Below are 18,267 nucleotides of genomic sequence, written 5' to 3'. Positions count from 1 at the left end.
ACCTCAAGATAGAAGCAGCAGCTCAAGGCCAACCTGGGCTACATTAAACTCTGTTTTTAAAAAACAAAGAAACAAAAAACTAAAAATATAGAGAACAGACCGACTACCCCATGCAATGTGTTAGTGAACGTCAAGGAATGTAGGAGACAGATGAATATGGAGCTGGATTATCTGAAACAAGTTTTTCAAGAAGGACCGCTTTGTTGCTTTGTAAAGGGAATATTGCTTTGTGTTGTAAATAGAACGTTTATATCATTTGTGGATGAGTTGCCAAGAGCAAATGGATATAGCCATGTTTAAGAGCTTTTTCACTACCTAAGGTATTTCTTTTCATGATGTTTAAATCTTAGTCATAATGTTTCAAGACCCTTTATTATATGGCCTCTGTGCTGAGATGAACCTGGATCCTTTTATTTGTTGTTATTTTTATATTTCATGTGTTCATGGGCAATTGTTTAGCCGAATTATTTGTCTTCTGATAGTCATAATTTTACCTTAAATAAATGCAAAATAGAAAATGTACCTTTAGGTGAAATATTATGAATGGCAATTGTGTTTCAAAAGCACTTTGTAGAGTTCTTCTTTCCTAATGTCATTCATAATTATCATAAGCTTTGTGATTCTAGAATGCTATCATGCTATCCACACACTTTGTGTTTCTAGAATGAGGCAGTCAACTCCCTATATAAAGTGGCTGCGTATCACATAGCTGGTGAGTGGTGGGGATGACATCCTTAGGTAGGCGGTTGAAGTGTTGGTCCTTCTGTTCTGTGCTCCAGAACCCTCCATCTTTTCCAACCCAGGATGCTATCTGTGTTCTTTTTTAAACTCTTCATGAGTAGTCTGATTTTTCTCACATTTTTGGTCAAACAGGATGCTTTCTGGGATGTACCTGAAAACATTCAGACAGAAAAATTGGCTGAATTTAAGATTAGACTCTTTTTAGTCTTTTGTTGTATGTATGTTTCCTTGTACTTTTCTTTCCTAGTGCTTTTGAAATTGTAGGTACTAATTGGATTGTTAATGTTGAAACTTCAACTTCTGATATTTTTCTGCAGTATGTGACACTGAAAGAGATGCCCGCTGTGCTTGTTTTCAAAGATAACACTTACTTTATTTATGATGGTAAGTTCCAAAGCTTTAACTCATATAAAGCCTTTCATAATTGCAACATTGTTACAAGGAGGTGTTTATAAAAGATTTTATGTGCCGCCAGTATCACAGTTCCCAATGGTAGGTTCAATAGTTTTTCCATTAGTGCCCTTTCATCCTTAGTTTCTTTCAGTGATTTTGTATGTGTGTGCATGGGGGGGTATGTGTGTGTGTGAAATTATTTGCCAGTTTAAGAATAATATATTGGGGGCTGGAGAGATGGCTCAGTGGTTAAGAGCATTGCCTGCTCTTCCAAAGGTCCTGAGTTCAATTCCCAGCAACCACATGGTGGCTCACAACCATCTGTAAAGAGGTCTGGCGCCCTCTTGTGGCCTTCAGGCATACAGACAGAATATTGTATACCTAATAAATAAATAAATATTAAAAAAAGAATAATATATATGCGATTTCTATGCATTAAAATGTTCAGACTTGATTTTTAAGAGGGTAATTAACATTTCACCACACACAGATAAAATAAAACATCCTCAGAAAAATAGAACCCTATACCGTCTTTAAGTATTTCTTCCCCTCTGACTGAAAACGCTTCCTTAAAGTGAATACTTAATTTCAGCTAAATTTTATTTTGATACCATCCATGCATCACAAAAAGAATGATTTAATACAACCCTAATACTTACAGTAATATTAAATGATTAACTGGACCTTGCTGTATTTGCTTTAGTTTTGTTGTTTCTCTTTTGAAGCATTTCAAAGCAAATCCTAAAGGCATTTTGTTACTGTTTCATTTTTCTTTTTTTTTATTATTAAAAAATGTGGGCTATATATTTAAGTAACCACTTGGTTATTGGACCACTAAAGACAAAGTTTTTTCTTTGTTTCAGTAAAGGAACATGTTATTTTGATAATTGTGCAGAAAAAACTAAGCATCTCTCTCTCTCTCTTTTTTTTTGCTGGGTTTAATTGAACTAACTTTAATTTCTTGATATACAATCATCATTACTATATATGCTGTTAGTATATAGGAGGTATACAGTTTTAACCTACTTAATGGAGGTCCTACATCACTAGAACATTAAATAAAGAGATTTATACAATGAAACAGAAAGTAGTTCATAGGCTCATTCATTCAGGGGTAGTTATTTAAAGTTTACAGTTTTCACCAAACAGTCAAATGTTTGCTGTCAAAGGAACTTGAGAGGAATTTTTCATATATAAAAATGAGAGAAAAGACATAACCCATATCTGTGTCTTTACCTTTCTTCTTTTTGATGACAGAACAGCTACTAGAGGTGCTCACTATTGTTACTATTTTATGTATTTTTAAAGTAGAATATTTTCTTTTTTCTCCCAAGTTAAAATGCTTATTAACAGTATCTAAATTCAACCTTCTCATCTCATTACTCTAGTCCTGCTAAGAGGTCCTTAACACAGATACCTTCCTTTTTTACTTTCTTAGAAATTAAAAAAAAAAGTTATATCTGTTTAGATTTTACATATTCTTTGTACCTGCCTAAGAAAGTTCCCTTCCTTTTGTCTTGCTTCCTGCTTCAGAAGTCTTTTGTGCTTGAGACAGAAGTAGTAGATGCAGTTTCTGCAGGTGTTGTACATGTCCAGCTTTTTGCTATTTCACAGACGGGATTTTGAAGTCTTCAGGTGGACAATAGGTTCCATAATGCCTCAGATGTTTACTCTGCTGCTGATTATTTGTGAATCTGGAAGCATTAGGATGCTTCAGGGACAGTTTATCTGAAGAGTTTTAAGTTTATCATATGCAGTCTTTAGGAAATTTGCTCTGGACATGGAATTAAGATTCTTGCCTAGTAATCACTTTGTAGTTTTAAGTTTGTTGCAAGGGAGAGGTTGCTTGTTCATCCCAGCCATCTGGCTAGGTTAGCCCTGAAATAACCACACAGAAATTGTATCAATTAAATCACTTGCTTGGCCCATTAGTTTTATCTCTTATTGGCTAACTCTCACATCTTGATTTAACCCATTTCTATTAATCTGTATATCGCCACGTGGCAGTGGCTTACCGTGAAAGATTCTAACCTGCGTCCATCTCAGGCAGAGGATCCATGGCTTCTCCCTGACTCTGCTTTCTTCCTCCCAGAATTCAATTCCGTCTTCTCCGCCTACCTAAGTTCTGCCCCTATCAGGCCAAGGTAGTTTCTTTATCCATTAACCAATACAAGCAACAGATAGAAAGAAGGACCTCCTGTTTAAACAGAAAAAAGGAAGATGGGCAGCTGGGATGAACAAGCAGGCCTCTCCCTACAACATAGGTACAGTTTTCTAATTTCTAAATTCATCTCCATAAATACTTTTAATTTGACATTTATTCTGTAGGTTTGATTGTTTAAAAATAGTTTACTTAGCTATATAATTAGCTATATAAGAGACAGGAAAAGCACACCTTTCAGTCAGTGGGTATAATATAGTCAAAACACACTGATAGGCGTTTAAAGACCCATACTTTTAATTTTTTTTTCATGTCATTATCATGTTTCCAAAAGTTATTTCAGAACTCTATTTTTTTTTTCCAAGACAGGGTTTCTTTGTAGCTTTAGAGCCTGTCCTGGAACTAAATCCAATAAGAATGTAAATTTCCTCCTAATACCATATTTCCTGTCAGTCTAGGAAAGGAAGTACTTGATGTTGAAATAAAGCTCATGAACTATGTTTTATGTTTGTGTTTAAATTGTATATATGAGAAAGAATTATAAACTAAGATAAAATCTAATGAACAGTACAGATTACCTGCAATCATAGGAACCAGGTAAAACCTTTTCCAGGCTGTCATTTTAGGAGCATATGTTTTCTTTGATCAGTCTGTAACTGTCTTTCCAACTTCATTTTTAAATGAATATTGAGATTATAATAACTTTGCATTTAACTTATGTAACTTACTTTTAAATTTATAAATGGAATTTTCAGCTTTTTACAAAATATATTCAGTTTTGTTTTAGGGGATTTTAATTATTTCTCTTATTTGAATTCTTTGTTCATTTTAGTTGGTGCTATAGTAAATAATTGCATTGTTCATTAATCCTTTCCTACATCTGATTAATAGAATAAACTACCTTAAAACCATCTTAAGATTTTAAAATAATAATACTGTATTGAATACTTTATTCACATTGCCAGATTGAGATAGTTCAGCTATCTTGTACTCCAGTATATTTCATTTGCTTTGTTTTCAAGAGTATGAAGATGGTGATCTGTCCTCGTGGATCAGCAGGGAGAGGTTTCAGAACTACCTTACTATGGATGGCTTCCTTTTGTATGAACTTGGAGACACAGGTAACAAGCATATGGCCATTCCTTTTTCATTACAGAATTTTTCTTTGATTGAATACTTAATTACTGGTTCTTTTAAAGCTGCATTTCCTAACTAAAGTAGACTTATGTTTACTAGGTCTGCTTTTTAAGAATTGAAATTTAGATATCCATACCACATTTATAAGTATATATTCTTAAATGTACTTTCATATGAGGATCAGTTTATTCTCTTTTCTTTTCTTTTTTGTTTTTTAAGACACGGTTTCTCTGTAGCTTTGGAACCTGTGCTAGAACTCACTATGTAGTCTAGGGTGGCCTAGAACACATAGAGATCCTCCTGTCTCTGCCTCCTGAGTGCTGGAATTAAAAGCATGTGCCACCACTGCCCTGCTGAGGGTTTTTGTAACACCTAATGGTGATGAGCAAAACAAGGAGCATGGATGTTTAGTAATGAGGGGGGAAAAAACAAAACAAAACATAAAGCTTTGTGTTAAAATGAAGCTTTACCAGCACTCGGGAGGCAGAGACCTCTGTGAATTCTAGGCCAGTTTGGTCTACAAGAACTAGTTCCAGGACAGGTTCCAAAACTACAGAGAAACTCTTTTTTGAAGAAGAAAAAAACAGAAGATGAAGCTTTCTTAAAATTTTCTAAAGTCTGCTTTTACTTGTGAGTAGGAATCAGTCATATTGTTCATTTCTTAAGGTCATAATAGGAAATTACAAATAAAGCTAGAAAATAAATAGAAGTTAACTACACATAAATAGAAAGGTCAGAACTTACAGAACACCTGCATTTTTAGGAAAAAGTGTTGTGCATACTTAGACTAATTTTAAGTGGAATATCTATTTGTTGGTACCACATGTGTTTCCTCTCACAATTTCATGGTCATGGGTTGGAAGTGCAGCTATAGAGAAGAGACATTTGAAAATTAAATTAACACAGAATAAAAACTAAATATGAAATATTTCCTTCAGTCTATAAATAATCCTTATAGACTGATGTTTTCAACAAAAAGATACCAGTGAGTTGAGATTGTATTGTTTAAAGATGTATTATGCTGGGCAAGATTAGAAAAAGCAAAATAATGTAGAGGCTGGAGGGATGGCTCAGAGGTTGAGAGCACTGACTACTCTTCCAGAGGTCCTGGGTTCAATTCCCGACAACCACATGGTGGCTCACAACCATCTGTAATGGGGTCTGGTACCCTCTCCTGGCCTGCAGGGATACACGCAGACAGAATATTGTATACATAATAAATAAATAAATCTTTAAGAAAAAAACAAAATAATGTAGAATTATGTGCTTTGTTTTGTTTTATACTTAATCTTACATTTGTGTTCCTGCCCTTCTCAAGTAATACTCCGGTATATTTAGGTATAAATATTCATTTAACTTCCCTTATAACTCTGAAAAACTATTGTTTTCCTAAAATAAATGGGAGTTTCTTGAAGCTAAGGTATTTAGCTAGTAAACAGTGGTACCTTATCTTTGTTCTCCCAGTGCTTGTCATAGTGCTAAGAACATAACACTTCAACTCACACCAGCACCACCAGAGCACCACTGTTCTACCCTTCTGAATATATCAGTATGCATATAATGTATGTTTTACTTATACTTCAGGATCTGTAGTTTATCACTCAGTTTGATGCTATGTACCATTTCTGGTAAATGGTGATCCATTGTACTAGAGTAAGTGGCCATGTACAAAGCATTTCCTTCATGTTATAAACTATTGCATTTTTAGCACCAACAATTTTTTATTTTTTTTTTATTTTATTTTTTTTTTGTTTTGTTTTTTCAAGATGGTTTCTCTGTGTACCAAACCTACCTTTCCTAGAACTAGCTCTTGTAGACCAGGTTGGCTTCAAACCGACAAAGATCCGCCTACCTCTTCCTCCTGAGTGCTGGGATTAAAAGCATGCACTACCACCACCTGGCTTATTTTTACTAATTTTTTTTAAATCAATATCTTCTTTATGGTATAGCTTTTGACAAAATACTGTGACAGTCTGTGTGTTGCATAACACATTTTAATAGAGAAATTACTACAAATTTATTATGATTTACTTCGGAGAGGAAATTTATCATTTGCAGTTGACTAATCTATTGGTCCAGGCTACAAACACTATATAATGATATGGTGGCTTAACTTTTTGTAACATGTAAAGGTTGATTGGAATTAAAATCTAGAAACATATTCTGATAGTTTTCAGTTACAACAGAAGTAATATTTGACAAGAATGTGAATGTGTTATTCTCAATTCCAGGAGATGAAAGATATTATTCTTAATTTTAGGAAAGCTTGTGGCCATTGCAGTTATTGATGAGAAAAACACATCACTTGAACATACCAGGTATAGTTGCTTTGAAACAGATTTAACCTTCAAATGTCATTCATGTCTTACTTTGCCTGTAATCATTTAGATAAAATGACAGATATTATAATGGAATAATTAAACTTTTTAACTGGGAGGTGAAATATTTATATATTTGTTCTCTTACAGATTAAAGTCAGTTGTTCAGGAAGTTGCTAGAGACTTCAGAGACCACTTCCACAGGTATGTGCATGTTCTGAAAGTTGTCTTTGTTAGAAATGTTGTCTTTGTGTAACTTGGTGTCACAGTAAAATAAATCTAAAACAGTAAGATAAATTGAGTAACCATAATCTCCGAAATTTAAATCTGAAATCTGAGATGCTCTGAGGTCTACATACATGAGCTTTGATATGACATTACATAGAAAATTTCACAGCTACCTTCATATGGTATGATCAGAACACAGAGTCACCTTTAAAGGATTGTATGAAACTCCTTCAGGATACATGTATAAGGTATATATAGGAGAAAAAAAATTAATTCTGTAATTAACATTTTGGTCCCTGCCCTAGGGAGCTCATTGTTTATGTGCAAATGTTCCAAACCATGAAAACTTTCAGAAATGTGAAGCACTTCTAGCCCCAAGCTTTCCAGAAAAGAGAGTTCATCTCACACTTAGAAAGGTGAATCAAGCCAGGTGGTGGTGGCGCACGCCTTTAATCCCAGCACTCGGGAGGCAGAGGCAGGTGGATCTCTGTGAGTTCGAGGCCAGCCTGGTCTACAAGGGCTAGCTCCAGGATAGGCTCCAAAGCTACAGAGAAACCCTGTCTCGAAAAACCAGGAAAAAAAAGAAAAGAAAAGAAAAGAAAAGAAAAGAAAAGAAAAGAAAAGAAAAGAAAAGAAAAGAAAAGAAAAGTGAATCAAGAATTGAAGTAAATGATTAGGAGGATCCAGTGATTTATAATTAATTCCATTTCTGCTTCCTGTGAGTGTTAGACATGTGTCTTATGGAAGGAAAATATGCCCATAGACTTGAAAATATGAAACAAATCAAATGAGCAGTCACATGTCAGGTAGATGATTAAAACAAGTATTCAAATTAACGAAATGTAAAAATTTACTTAGAAATGAGAATTTTTTCTGTGTTCCATTTTTTTGTGTTTGTTGCTGTCTCTAGTAACAGAAATAGATACTTGTATGATTCATTATTTTCTTTGTATTTCAAACCTACTGAAAGTTCATTGTGTAGTTCTAATGGCACATGAGACCTCATCTGAGTGATCCTATTTCATGGTAAATCAGCTTTCCTTAATTACGTTTTACTAAGAGCACATTTTCTTTCCCTGCCTTTTAAACATGCATAATGAGATGAAATATCTTAGAGTTTGTTGCTACTGCTCATGTACTTATCAAACCACAGTAACATAAACTTTATATACATATCATAAGGATTTCCCTGTTCAGTATTTAAAGTTTATGTGTTTACCAAATTCTTATTGTGTTGTGTACCTTTTTTTTAAAATCTAATATTGTGTTCTTTCTCTTCTCTCTATTGTTGCTGATATCTTATAGAAATTTTCAGTTTGGCCATATGGATGGAAATGACTATATAAACACTCTGCTGATGGAGTAAGTAAAGTGTTAATGGTTTTACTAGCATTTTTTCCACTTTGGTATTTCTGATTTTGAGAGAATGGGAAAGACTTAATGGGAAAAACATGCCCCACCACCAAAAAAAAAAAAAAAATCCACATCATTTTCTTATGCTGACATTCTCCCATTAAATGTCTTATTTTGGTTTATAAATCCCTTATTTTGAATTTATTGAGATTCAGTTTTAATCTTTACTATGAAAGATTATTTCCCACTTCAACATTATAACTTATAGCATTATCAGATTATTCTACAATATATATATTTGTGGGTTTTTATAATATATACATTAATAATTTTAATAGGTAATTATGGGTTGGTAAAGTTGTTCACTGGGTACAGGCACTGGCATACAAGCCTGAGAACTTGAGTTTGATCCTAGTGTACCACAAAGTAGCAGGAGAGACCCCATCTCTGAGTTGGTGGCTGACATCCACATGCAATTATTGAAGGTACATGAAGTATTTGACACTAGTATTTTATTTTTCACTTTTAAAAGTTCATTGGTAGATTCATATGTTTGTAGAATAAATTTTGTTTATATCCACCTCATTCTGTCCCTCTCTCTTTTATATCTTCTTTTTATGTGACCCAACTGAATTTAATTAGAGTTGTGTGCATGAGTGTGTGGTAGGTTGTTGACTGGAGCATTGGTAATATTGCTGAAGAAAATGATAACCTTCTGACACGATAGCCATTTACTTCAAATAATCACATAAGAAGGGATAGGGGCTCATAGTCTTCTCCTTCATTCATGCTGATGAAATGCTGACAGGCCCATGTTGTTCCCAAGATGACACTAATGTTTTAATATCAAAAGCAAAATAGAGGGATAGAGAGTTGGCTTAGAAGTTAAGAGTACTGGTTGATCTTCTAGAGGTCCCGAGTTCAATTCCCAGCAACCTCATGATGGCTCACAGCCATCTATAATGAAATCTGATGCCCTCTTCTGGTATAAAGTTGTACTTGCAGATAGAGCATGCATACATAAAATAAATTTTAAAATTTTACAAAAAAATTGAAAAGCAATTGTTTATATATTAACTATATCCAATAGAACAGTTAATGTTTATAGAAGTTGTAAGGTTGATCTTGTTTAAACCTAAGAGGAAATATATTCTGTATAATCTTATAAAGAAGATATCCTATAATAGAAATTCTTTTTTTGTAGTGTATATACATCATAGAACTTAATAAAATCATTTTTAAGTACTTTGCAGTGAATATATATGATTGATTAAAAAATTTGCAACATTCCACAGCAATTTTATTCCAGTGACTAGTATCATAATTCAGGGTTATAGTATCAACAGTAGATAAACATTTTTTAATACATTTTTGGGATAGTAGAAAATCTAAGCTCAAATTAGAATCAGAACATAATTAGCTTAAGTTGCTAAGTTTGAAGATTGTTAGTTTTTTGTCTCTGACAAATATCTGAGGGAAAGATTTTAAAGGAGGTTAGATTTATTTTGGCTATAATTTATAGGTTTCAGTCAGTGTTGGTGGTCACCATTGCTTTCAATCTAAATGAAGCATCATGGCAGCATGAGTTTGTGACTGATACTTCTCACCTTAGATGACTAAGAAATAAAAGAAGAGGAAGAAAAAAAGGAGACAGACCATCAAGAGCACATTTCCAGTGACTTGATACATCCAACTAGATTTAATGGTTGAAGATTCCCCTACATACCAAGATAATATCACCAGTTGAGGATCAATCCTTCCACACATGAATTTGTCCAGGCCATTTCATATTCAAGCTATGATAACAGGGCTTTATGTGCTATGATATATATATATATATGATATATATATATCTTAAGTAGAATAACAAGAGACTACAGAGAATTCACAATACTGTTTATTCAACATGTTTTCTATATGTTTACTCAACTATACAAGGTACCATGCTGAATTTTCTCATGTAATTGTTTAGCAAGTTAGGTACTGTTGGTATCCTTACTATATCAGAAAAAAAAAAAATTCTTGTAAGAAGCTAATTACTTAACTGGCATCCTGTAATGTTAAGAGAAAACTCTAGATGCAAACACAGTGTGACTCCAGATACTGTCCTCTTGCATGTGTTGGTTTTAGAGTGCCATCTGAGGTAGGGCTACATGTTACTATATTCTATGTAATACTGTGCAGAAATTTATACTTTGTATAGCACAGCTTTTATTCTTTTATTTAATCATTGTTGCTCAGGTGTTGTTGGAATATTTTCATACATTCTTGGTTAATGGGGTAATGGTAAATTTGATGCAAAATTTGAAAGCTTCCTGTAGACCACAGAGGTAAAGATATTAAAAATCTATTTTCTTCCCTAATTATAGTTACTCAGAGATACATGAGCATTAGGGTATTATTACTGTGCTTAATACAATTTTTTTTTCTTTTTACTTGTTTTTAGTGAATTGACAGTCCCAACCATAGTTGTACTGAATACTTCAAATCAACAGTACTTTTTGCTAGATAGACATATTAAGGATGCCAGTGATATGGTCCAGTTCATTAACAGCATTTTGGATGGTACAGTACCAGTAAGTAATTGACATTCATTTCAGAGGGATGAAGAGAAGGAGGCAGAAGATAAATTAGCAGATTTTTACCTGAGCCTGAAAAAAAATAGGTATTCATTGCCTGGAGGGAAGAGGGAATCAACTTCACCCACTGCATTTTTTGTGTCTCATTCACTCAGTCTCATACTCTTCTGTAGCAGAGGCTCATAGGTACAAATGTCCTTCAAAGAGTGACTTGGAATATCTTTGCTTGTCTTGGTGATGGGAAAAGTGCTCTTGGGCTCTAGGGTTGGATTAGAGATAATAAGAGGTTTGTGATGCAGAATAATGTTTTTTTAGAGAATTTTCATGGCACATAACACTCTTTTGGTAAATTGAATTAAGGCTAACTGAATTAAGTTACCAGAAATAACTATTTTTTTTAAAGTTGTGAAAAACACCAGTTTACTAAGCAATCAAGAAATATATTCAGAATGATGGCTCCAACAAAGAGTTCTAAAAATAATCATATGGAAAAATTGTCATAAAGACTACATGATCTTAATTTTCTTTTTTCCCTTTGTTACTGTAATTCTTATTGCAGTATTTCTCAAACTAGGTTGCAAGTTATATTAACAGTCATGAAGTCCTGCTCAAGTGTACTAGCACACATCTTAATTCAGTGAAAAAATCAGGAAGGGTCTTTGTTACTTTAATACTATTTACTGTTTTTCTATATTTTTGTTTCAGTTTTACACAAACATTGAAAAGCCAACTTGCTTAATCTACCTTGGTTTAAAACCAATAAACTATGATATGATGATATTTTTATTATAACAAATTCATTTGTAGTAGTGTGAGCCCTTCTGTTAGTGAAACCTCATCAGATTTTTATAATAAAGATTACATTGGTCCTGTAGCTTAAGAATTCAAAGAATGGGCCAGAATTCTGTGATGGCTAGATGCCAGAGTTGATTTCCGCAAGAACTTTTCTATTTCTCAGCACTCTCTGTTGAGTTCCATCTGCAGGAGGATGCTGCTACTTAGTAGGAAAGTCTTCATGAGAAAGGGCAGAATGAGTTTTTATCATGATACACTAGGAATATAGGACATGAGGGGGTATAAATATTTATCATGAATTTAGAGGTGATATGTGTAATATTTTGTAAGTCAACTTTATGTCCTCCAGTTACGTGATTATGTATCATAAAATAGAGTACTAGAATATGCATAACGTATTTTATTTGTCTTATATTGAAGGCCCAAGGAGGTGATAGCATTTTGCAGAGATTGAAAAGAATAATGTTTGATGCCAAATCTACAATTGTGGTAAGTTCTGAGAGTTAATTTAATATTCTTGATAACTGAAAAACTTTAGGTTCTCAGTCACCTCTCTCTTTCCACATACCTTTCTTTAGAGGCAGACTTAAATTATAGACTGAAAATGTGACAGTGAATCTCTAAGAATGTCTTGCTAGCTGTTCCATGTCATTTTCATTGGTTGAGTCCTAGACCTCCATGAAAATGTAGCTAGCATTCTTTATTATTAAGAGTTCATATAGACAATAACCATCTAAGATATCTTCATGAGTAATGCGAGAAAAAGAAGGATCTTTATTAAATATTCAGGGTATTTGGTTCCTTTTCCTGTTGCCAATAGCCTGTTCTGCACACATGTACACTCATATGTGCATGTATGAGCATAGTTTTTATCTTAGAGTCTTTAACATGGTATGTATTGCCCTACCTATGTATTTGTTGAAACCAAGTTCAGTAGCAGTGAGTTGAAATTTAAGTAAGTGGCCTTAAATTTACATCGTGCTTTTTTTTAAGTTATAAACTGAGTGGCCCATTAGCTCAGGCTTCCTATTAGCTCTTATAACTTATATTAGCCTATTATTCTAATATATGTTAGCCATATGGCTCAGTACCTTTTTCAGCATGGCAGGTTACATCCTGCTTCTTTGGTGTCTGGACAAGACTGCAGACCTTCCCAGAATACTCCTGTTCTCATTGCCCCCCCCCCCCATACTTTCTGTCTGGTTATCCCGCTTATACTTCCTGCCTGGTTACTGGCCAATCAGTATTTATTTAAAACATAATTGACAGAATACAGAATTGTCTCCCACCATTAGATTTTCTGGTGGAATTACATTTGGCTCTCTTGTTGGAGGGCCTCTATAAAACTTCTCTTAGGACTGGAGAGCGAGGAGGAGGGGGAGAGTGGGAGGGAATGGGAGGATGGGGACATTTTAAATTAATTAATTAATTAAAAAAATAAAAAGAATAGACAGGTTTTTACTAAGCTATCCCAGAGCTCTTTACATTTTTCTCAGTTTTTAATCTTTTATCATCAATGTACATAATGAGACAAGTGAAGCTTTAAGTTTTAAATTATCTTAAAAGCAATAAAAATCAGTGTGATGTGATTCCAATTTTTGTTTAAAACACACTTTGCTTCTCTTTTCTATGTATATGTCAATGGTAGCTCTGAAATTTGGTGTTTAATTAGTAGTAAGTGTTCTACAGGGGCTCTACATCGTGCTTTTTATGTCAGAATTGTGTTCAAGTGCAACTGAATCCTCTCCCCACAGTCTATATTCAAGAGTTCTCCACTTTTGGGCTGCTTCCTCTTCGGCCTGCCACTTGGTGTCATCAGCATTATGTGCTATGGAATCTACACAGCTGATACAGAAGGAGGCTATATAGAAGAGCGATATGAAGTGTCCAAAAGCGAAATGGAAAATCAGGAACAAATAGAAGAGAGAAAAGAGCAGGAGTCCATCAGTGGAGAATCTCTAGTGCCTGCTATGCAAGAGCCCAAAGATGTATTAGAAAAGAAGAAAGATTGAGACTTCAGAGGGAAAAAAATTGATAGGATTTCAAATTATTAAAGAGTATTTATTGAATTTAGAAATTTAATCATGATCTATTTACAGAAGAGAACATGTTACTTGTATTTTGCTAATAACAACTGCATGAATTAAAGTAATCCTTCCATAAGTGGGAACTTATTTGGATCACAGAAATGAAGAGTTTGTTTAAAACAAAACCAGATCGTTGTGTCAGTTTACCTTAAAGATGCCCATTCTGTTCACACTCCTTTGTGTGCATGTTCTATGACAAAGTTAAAAAACTTGGACAGAATATTATCTTGACGATTGGGGTGGAAGATACGTGGTTTTACGGAGAGAAATAGTGTTTCACTACTATGTCAAGTCTCCTATATTTTGGATAAAATTTATATAAACAAAATAAGTCTTTAAAATTTAGATGTTTTAAGAGAAACTACTAACTTTTTCCATATATAAAAGTTAACATTCTTAGTTTAAAAATAGTGAGGATTTTATATAGCATAGTGATTTTATTTTACTAGTTGTTTTTAAAGGAGAAATGTTACTTTTTTACTTATACTCAGTTGCATTGTTATAATACTGGCTTATGGTCCCATGAAGTGGGGAAAGAATCTTTGACCTTTACAGAATGACCAGGGTATGTGTGGAGTGGTGGCTTTAGCCTCTGCTCTATGCTGCTCAGCAGGGTGCACTGTCCATCACTGCAAGAAGTAGAAGCCCTCTTAGTACACCTTGCTTTTAACCAAAGCAACGTAGTATTTTCTTCTTTTATTTTTATTTTATAGCGTGACATTACTTCTAAAATTTCTATTAGTTAAGAATGTTTTCAGAAGTAATAAATCATGTTTTTATGATATATAAACTAATAATTTAAAAATTACTGCCACACCTCTGTTGTGGGAGGCCATGACATGTCAGTGATACAATCAGCATATTAAACTTGGATATCAGGAACAAAGAGATCCATGTTCCCTTCTCTAGCCTATCAACTTTGCCTCCGTGACATTCATGACCTCTCATCTTTGATCAGAATGCAGTCTAAGACTGTCTAAGAGTGGGTATTTTGTGATAACATGTTTACTAAACATTAATTTGTTAATTTTGAAGCCTTCATTTTAGTTCATCTTAGAATTTTTATTAGATAATATTTAGGTGGCTGTTCTTTGAGTAATTTAGGGTTTATTGAAAGGATCTGCTGAAGCTTTGCAAACATGGTTTGCAGTTCTAACACTGTTGTTACTTATGGCTTTTTTGGTAACCAGGGGAGTTTCTGCCTTCTGATGCAATATTAATCAGCACTGAACCGAAACTGTCTGTAGAGCCAGGAAATTGCTAGTCATAGTTTGTATCCAGGTATTCTTTTCATATTTTAAAAAAACATCTATTTTTAATATTTAATCAACCATAATTAACTTTATTGATAATGGTATAAATATAAAGTCACAGGAAATTTCAGAAAATAGAAAATATTTTCAAATGGAAGCTGGAGGTAAACACTGTTCATAATTGCTGTGAAAAGTAAACTCCTCCAAAGAATAAAGACTCCTTGGGAAGACTTCATGATAGTTGTCCGAATGGTTAATTCTTTTTGCAGGAGGAAAGACCTGAAGTTTATACAAGATGATTCATTTATGATACTCTATGGTATCATGAGAGAGACATGAGGAAATAGGGAGTACCACTAATAAATTTTATTATTTTCGTCACGATCAAAAAGTTATGTGTATTTTGTCTTTTCAGTCATAACTTGTAAATAAGTTCTCAGTAGGAAAAAAGATAAGGCACAGCTTTGTATCAGTAAACAGAAACAAAGAGGTAGTTTTGGGGAATTTTGTTTGGTTTTTGTTTTTTTTGTTTGTTTTCTTTGTTTTTGGCAATACTTTTCTTGAATGAGTATTTTGGTTCTGTATTGTGAAACAACTTCATACTGATCCTCAGTTTATTTGTACTATCAAAATGTTTTCATTGAGGAAAAAAAACTCCATGTGTAAGTGGTTTATAAGTGAATAGTTTCATTTCTTCTTGTATTAAACTTATACCTTTTGCTTATTCTTGAGGATATTTTTATCTGCATTGTCAGGTTGCTCACATAGTGTTTTTCTCGTTGATGTGTTATTCTAAATACTGTTTGCTTACCAGGAGAACATACTACAGAATCAAGGCAGCTTCTTCATAATCTAGGAAAAGATTGATCCTCTAATTCATTGATAAATTTTATGGTTAAATACCAACAAAAGAGTCCTTTCAGGAAATTGGAATTCCACCTTTTCTTTCATGTGTAAAGTTCTGATTTTTGAAATTCAAAAATTTAGCTCTTTGGTGCTCAAACAACATTCAAGAGTATTCCAGAGAATGTTCATGCTTAGTCCGGCATCTCTTTCTGAAATCCTTTATTGTGTATGTCAATAGTTTTGTACCTTCTTTTGTTTGAAACTTCTTTGAGATTTATTAGATATGTAGGTTTTGTTTTCCTCCTCTCTTTAAATGATATTTGGACCTGGTTTAGAAATGCCAAATAAGTAAAGATGATGCAAAGGACTCTTAAGAGCTGAAGCAATTGCATCTGTTGTTTCTGTTTTGTCCATCTTATTGCCCGTGATGTTTCTAAGATTTTTGACTTGGTAGCTCTTGGTTTTAAAATATTTTCACCAGTGTTTTCTGATGAAATGGACAGGGAAAAAAATCACTCAGCTATTCTTATGCAGAAATTGTTAAGCCATTATAAGATGTTAAGATTTAAGTGGAGGGACTGAGTTTGTCATTTTATTTTTTACAAAAATATATTTTTTTCTGAATGTTTCTGAGTCCCAAGAATGAGCAAAATAATAATAGTAATTTTCTAGTTTGGACTAAGCTATAAAGGTTTTTGAAAGTCTGTATTACTATTAACTTGTTGAATTGTGATAATATGCCTTATGTCATCAATTGCAAACTTTTCTTTTTCTAAAATAAATTAATTAAAAACATGATTGCATAATTTCTACACAATATGTATTTTTCATAAATTTGCCATATGGCTATGGGGCAGTGGAATAAAAATAAACAGTGAGCTCAAAATAAGAGTTGGCACTGATTTGCAGGTTATAAGCAGAGATAGCCTAATGAGCCGGGGGGGGGGGCAATTTTATGGGTCTGTGGTCTTAACTCTATTTTTCTTTTCTACCCTAGTGAAATCAGGAAAGCCAATTAACTTCTCCCACTCCTGAATTACATGCAATTTGAGGATAATGCCACTTATCTAGATTTATGAAGTACCTGTGTCTGGCACATAGCTCATTAACTGACTGACATTTATTGTTTAAATTTAGTTGACTTGTCACTTCATTTAGAATTCTGTCATTGGTAGAGGGAAAAACAATTTACTGTAATTTGAATTCCTGCTATTTTTAAATTTTCTTGGTTAATTTTCTGCAATTTTTGAATTCTATCATTTTATATAGTGATAGAGAATAATTTAATATTGAAATTAGAACTAATTAAGTATTTAGGTTTAGTTACCTGTGAAAATTCTCTGGCTTTTCTACTTTTTAGATGAAAATGTTACACAAGAAGGTTTAACTTGTCAGTAAGGTTATTAATATGTGTGAATATCTTACTTAGATTTCTGTATGATTTAGGCAGAGTTAAATGCAGGTATGTCACTGGAGGTGGGTTTTGAGGTTTCCAAAGCTGCCTGTGGGTCAGGATGTAGTTCTCAGGTGCTTTTTTAGCATCATGTCTGCCTGCCACCATGCTCCCCATGATAATGATGATGGTGATGATGTCTTATGAAGCTGTAAGAAATCCTCTGATTAAATGTTTTTGCAAGAATTGTGTTGGCTGTGGTATTTCATCACAATACTGATAATCCTAACTAAGACAATCTTGTTATGCTTCTACATAGACGACTACTTTGGACACGTGAGCAGGTCAGAACTGAGCTGATTTTCATGGAGTACAAGCATTTGGTGTGTGTATGTAAGATATTTGAATTTCGTTAGAAGAAAACTTGCTGAAATGACATTTTCCTGTCTTTTTGGAATAGTAGGATAATTAATAGTTTCTTGTGTGAGAGTGGAAAGAAACAATTATTCTAAATTGGAGTGGGGATTAGTGTAAAAAATAAGTGGGGTAGGAGCTTAGTCTTACCTCAACTTGATAGGTCATTTTAACATCCATGGAAGACCCTTTCTGAACAGAAACAGAGTGGATGGGTGGGGGGGGGGGGTCAGGAGAGAGGCATGAGGGATGATGCAATGGGAAAAGACGAGGGAGGGGAAATGGGTTGAAATGTAAAATAAATGAAAAAATGTAATTAGTAAAAAGATTTTAAAAAGTAAATGTGTGACCCAGAGCAGTGAGCCTCAAGGTCCCCAGTAAGAGAGCCCGGCACCCTCAGCCTGGGCTCCAGGGGCTCCTGTGTTCTGGATCCTGCACTGCCTGCCCCGTCCTTCCTTCTGTCCCTGGATCACTGGGCTACCAGGCGGCCCTGTTTAGGTGCTGAAGAGTTCCATCTGGACGGGTGAGTGTGTGCTATCCAGGGGCGATAGTCCCGGAAGAGAGCACAA

At 34.0% G+C, this 18,267-nt stretch overlaps 1 protein-coding gene across 3 annotated transcripts in view; it reads left to right on the top strand.

The window, feature by feature from the left end:
* Positions 1-16,689, top strand: part of Tmx3 (thioredoxin related transmembrane protein 3) — a 33,967-nt gene extending 17,278 nt beyond the window's left edge. For all 3 annotated transcript variants that reach the window (XM_050120302.1, XM_050120303.1, XM_050120304.1), the window contains 8 exons: positions 1,059-1,125; positions 4,318-4,416; positions 6,693-6,750; positions 6,901-6,954; positions 8,284-8,340; positions 10,778-10,907; positions 12,126-12,194; positions 13,460-16,689. In XM_050120302.1, coding sequence (XP_049976259.1) covers positions 1,059-1,125; positions 4,318-4,416; positions 6,693-6,750; positions 6,901-6,954; positions 8,284-8,340; positions 10,778-10,907; positions 12,126-12,194; positions 13,460-13,717 — 792 coding nt within the window. In that variant the 3' untranslated portion in view covers positions 13,718-16,689. The remainder of the gene's footprint in view (positions 1-1,058; positions 1,126-4,317; positions 4,417-6,692; positions 6,751-6,900; positions 6,955-8,283; positions 8,341-10,777; positions 10,908-12,125; positions 12,195-13,459) is intronic.
* Positions 16,690-18,267: the final 1,578 nt, after the last annotated feature.

Source organism: Alexandromys fortis, unplaced genomic scaffold (genome assembly GCF_014885135.2).
Source record: "Alexandromys fortis isolate MF-2015 unplaced genomic scaffold, M_Fortis_MF-2015_v1.1 scaffold_179, whole genome shotgun sequence".
Classification (NCBI taxonomy): Eukaryota; Metazoa; Chordata; class Mammalia; order Rodentia; family Cricetidae; genus Alexandromys; species Alexandromys fortis.
Note: the sequence above shows the minus strand (reverse complement) of the source record. Positions and strands in the feature narration are given on the sequence as shown.